Here is a 4,618-nt window from a genome sequence, read left to right on the forward strand (position 1 = left end):
AGCCAGTCTTTTTTCTTGATAATGGCTCCATTAGCTGCATGCCAGACCAGCCTACCCAGCCTCCAGTCAGAGACAGAGCAGATCTGGAGAAACTTTGATCCTTGCCAGAGCCAGAGTTTTTGCCTTTTATTTGTCTGTGGGCCCCAGCCTGTCCCCACTGGCTCTATAGCTTTCTCTGCACTCAAGGTGATATCATGATCACTAGATACCTGGCAGAGAAGCCAGCTTCCTAAATTGCCCCAGTAGGTCTGGTGTGGTGGCTCATGCCTATAATCCTAGCACTCTGGGAGGCTGAGGTGAGTGGATCACTTGAGCTTAATAGTTAGAGACCAGCCTGAGCAAAAGCAAGACCCCATCTCTACAAATAGCAAAACTAGTCTGTAGTCCCAGCTCTTCAGGAGGCTGACACAAGAGGATTGCTTGAGCCCAAGAGTTTGAGGTTGCTGTGAGCTCTGATGCCATGGCACATGACCCAGGGCAACTTAGTGAGACTTTGTCTCAAAAACAAAAAAAATTTCCCCAGCAATTCTGTCCTTGGGCTCCAGACTGCCATCCAGATGTCTTCCTGCTCCTCTCTGGCCTCTGTGCCCTTGGACATCTGTGCTTCCTTGAACAGGCACTAATAGGTGTGAATGGAATGAAATTAAAGTCCTAACTTTGCTACTGACTCACCTGTCTCTCCTTTGCTCTGTTTGTCTGAAGCAGACATACCAGCCAGGTATTAAAGCTACACCAAACCCTTTGGAGAAGTTCAACTTCACCTCTTATTCTAGGTTAACATCTAGATCTAGTGTCTTTAGGCTACATGACCACCACAGTAAGGTAAATGTCTTCATGCTCGGAACATCTCTGCCACAGCCAGCAACCCAACCTTTCCTACCTCAACAGCATGGCCTCCTGCGTGGCTTGTACGTGGATTTCCTGTTTCTGGATGGAGGGATGCCTGTTGGCTGAGCACAGAGGGTTGACCTATCCTATCCAGTGGTTCTTAGAAATGCCTGGGAACTTTCAGAAAACACCGATGCCCAGGCTCCAGCTCCACAATTGTGATTTAAGTGACTTGGGACATGGCCTAGGCATCAGTATTGCTTGAAAGCTCCCAGGTGATTCTAATCCATAGCCAGCCTCTGTGATCACTGCCCTAACCTTGTGGAATGTCCAGGTTCCTCCCCATTTGGATTTTCAACTGGCTACTACCCCAGACCCTCTCTAGGGACACATGTAGGTCCCCCTTTTCCACACTTACCCGTAAGCTCAGAAAAAATGTGACATACAATAGAAAACCATCCTACATGTAGGACAGTAATGGCAGAGCAAAGATGGGAGTCTTTCTGTCCTCATAGTCGTGTCTGGGCAGGGAGGGTTTGCTGCCTGTGTGCGGAGGGAAAAGGAAGCCAGCAGTTCTCATCTGGTAACCTGGGAAGGCTGTGGAGCAGGTGTAGTATTTTAGGAGATGTTCGCACAGTAGAAAGAGTCGCTGGGAGGTGAGAGGATACCCTGTGTATGGTGGATCTTGGAAGACGGCCAGAGGGAAATGAGGAAGAGAAACAGTGATTTCGTACCTGTATTGGGGTATGAGTGACCCTAGGGTAGGAGAGCAGATGAATGATTCCTGCCTAAGATGATTTTCCATTTTGTTTTTGTTTTTGATCATGCTGAGAAAGAAATTAGATGTTAGCTCAAGATGGTTTATAAGCGCATTTCCCCTGAGATGTGAATGCATTTCATTTGAGTTTTTTCTAAGCCTCTCAGGTTGACATTAGCAATTTTCTCCCTGATGTCGGGCCGTGAAGCACTTTCGTGGAAGAGGTTTCTAAGAGGAATTTGCAAAGGTGGATCAATAAGAGACCGGAGTGAAATCAGGCCGAGCTCTTTCCTTCTTTAGCAAGCAGAGAGCTAGCAAGCTAGCGCTGGCATTCCAGACTTGGCCACGCCTATTAACTTTCCAAGCATCCTTTTGTTGGTTTTGTCATCATTATTGTTAGTGAGGAAAGGAAGGAAGGAAGGAAGGAAGGAAGGAAGGAAAGGAGATATTTTAGAACAAGATGGAGAGGAGTTATGCATTGTTGTGAGGTAAGAGTAGGAACAATAGCTCCCACGGGGTGAAACCCTAGGTGTAGGGCCAGCTATGTAATTTGCAGGGCCCAGTGAAAAATGAGGACATGGAGGCCCTTGTTCAAAAGCATTATGAATTTCAAAACAGTGACAGCAAAGAATTAAAAACCAAGCCTGTGGCCCTTCTGAGCATGCCCATGACATATGGTCTCATGTACTTAAAGCCGGTCCTGGCCGGGTGGGAGGAGGAAGCATGCAGGGTGGCAGTCTTTGGGGCTGGAAAGCCGCCGAGGACTGTGGTCTCTGACCGGGGTTCTCCGAAGGAGCCCACTCTAGAGGCTCCCCAGCATCTTTCCTCTCTCGGCCGGGTGGGCTCAGCCTAGCGCCTTGCGCCCCGTGTGCCCCCCTCCCCGCCAGGGCTCAGAGAGAGCAGATCGAGAAGGAGCGGCTGGAGGAGGAGAAGAGGGCTGCAGGGCGCTTGCAGCACGCCAACGAGCTCCGGCGCCAGGTGCGCGAGAACCAGCAGAAGCAGGTGCAGAGCCGGATCGCCACCTTTGAGGAGGGCCAGCGCCTCAAAGAGGAGGCCCAGAAGCGGCGTGAGCGCATCGATGACATCAAGAAGAAAAAGCTTGAAGAACTGAGGTGCGCGGGAGTCCCCTACTCCACCGGCTCCTCACCCCTTTGCAAAAAGCCAAAAGGGCAGGCGGGAAATGTGGGACTCCCAGCTGAGGGGCCCTGCTCTCTACTACGAGCCGTCCCTTTGCAGGCCGCTCCAGCAGGAAGCGGTGGGGCGGGTCTCCCTGGCTCTCTGGGAACTCCCTGGCCGGGCTGCTGGAGCCTTGGCACCACCGTTTGGGGTGGAAGGTGGGAGCAGCTCTGTAAACCCCAGCCAGAGCGCTTCGGGCAGCCTCCCTTCCGGGCGGGCACTCCCCTGACACCGGCCCCGTGTTCCCCGCAGAGCCACTGGCCTTCCTGAGAAGTACTGCATTGAAGCCGAGCGCAAAGCTAACCTCCTGCCGCCCACCTCCGTGAACTGAGGGGGAACCTCGTGGCCCTCGGTGCCTTCCGGGGACAGATTCCGCCCAGTGTCTGGGGGGCCATAATTGCTGCTAGGCTAGACATTTCCTAGTGACGGATTAAATCTATTCTACTTTTCTAAGGAGCAGCTTAACTTCCTTGCTGTGGGTACTGAAGGTGAAGCAAAACAATTCGGGGGGGGGGGCGGGTGTCACAGAGGCGCCGGGGCGCTCAGGTTTGGGAATGGGAGGGCGCTCTAGCGTCGCTTCTAAGCCTGAATGTCCCTTTGTCCTGGTGTCCCTTGGCCTTCTGTGATTCCCTGGGATGTCCACTTTCAGCACAGTCTTGTCTCTGCTGGTCCCCACGCCCAGGTTGGGGCATTTCAGGGCATTGAGACAGAGCTAGGGATGCTCTCTCAGGGAGGGGCTGAGGTGGGGGGCAGGGCGGGGCTGGGGGAGGAGGTTCTGGGCCAGCTGCGCTCACACCCATGACTCTGACCACATCTGTGGAGGGCGGTGTTCTACCAGGGGCCTGCTCTGTTTGTCTCAGCCCTCACCTGCCAGGGCCTTTCAACTCCAGGCAGTGCCACCACAGACACCGTCCCTGTCCCCTGTGAGAGTGAACCCAGGGTCCTGTCCCCTTACCCAAACACAGCTGCCCCACCCCTCATGGCCAGCTCTCCTCAGACCAACTCACTCCCATAGTGAGGTGCCCCAGAGCCATTTTCTTCTGTTTTAACTCTCCTCATTTTGCCCCACACTGCTCTTCATTCATTCATTCATTCATTCATTTGTTCATTTATTCAAATTCTTGCTGAATGCCCGCCACCTGCCAGGCACCTCCTGGCACTTAACAGTGGCCAGAGAGCAGTCCTGGGTGCTCCCTCAGGAGCATCTTCCTGTGTCAGTGCTCCCGCCTTCTCCCCGCATTGCTCCCCATCAAATTTCTTGTACCTTTAGAATTGTCTCAGCCTTTTTGGAAGGAGCCTGGTTATCGGGGTCCCACCTGGAACTGGGATCACTGTTTATGTGTGCCTTGGGGAGAAGGGCTCCAATCCCTCTGCCCACCCCACCCCCAACTTCCCAAATCCAGAGTCCAATCTTGTCTTCCTCCATGACTCCTGCACCAGAGGAGGCAGAGGACAGCTGCTGGGGCGTCCTGGGTGTTTACAACGCCAGGTTACAAGGGCCTCAGGCAAGAGTCCTCTTTTTATAAGGCCCAGGGAGAGTCAGCAAGCTGCTCCCTTCCTTAGGACAGCTGCGGCCTCCCCAGGTGCTGTCTCTACCTTCTCTTCCAGGAAAACTATTGCCCCTTGAGGAGTGGCCGGCCCCCACAGCTGTTCAGGACAAGGCTTTCTACCCCTCCCCTGCTCATCACTCTGAACTGTAATTCTCCAGGGAAGCTGATATCTTCCTCCCTTGGGGTCATGGGGAGACGTGACAGTGCCATCAAGGATTCTGGAACCCTTCTGTAGTTGGCATACTGGGTTAGGTTCTCTCTGAACATCACCTGTTGTTCATTTGATACTTGCAAGGACCAAGGGACA

General features: G+C 53.2%; 1 protein-coding gene across 1 annotated transcript in view; it reads left to right on the forward strand.

The window, feature by feature from the left end:
• Nucleotides 1-3,209, forward strand: part of CFAP45 (cilia and flagella associated protein 45) — a 19,197-nt gene extending 15,988 nt beyond the window's left edge. The window contains exons 10-11 of the mRNA XM_012808622.1: nt 2,473-2,697; nt 3,014-3,209. Coding sequence (XP_012664076.1) covers nt 2,473-2,697; nt 3,014-3,092 — 304 coding nt within the window. The 3' untranslated portion in view covers nt 3,093-3,209. The remainder of the gene's footprint in view (nt 1-2,472; nt 2,698-3,013) is intronic.
• The last annotated feature ends 1,409 nt before the right edge of the window (nt 3,210-4,618 follow it).

The sequence above is a fragment of the Otolemur garnettii genome, unplaced genomic scaffold (assembly GCF_000181295.1).
Source record: "Otolemur garnettii isolate 467f Iridium unplaced genomic scaffold, OtoGar3 scaffold00091, whole genome shotgun sequence".
Classification (NCBI taxonomy): domain Eukaryota; kingdom Metazoa; phylum Chordata; class Mammalia; order Primates; family Galagidae; genus Otolemur; species Otolemur garnettii.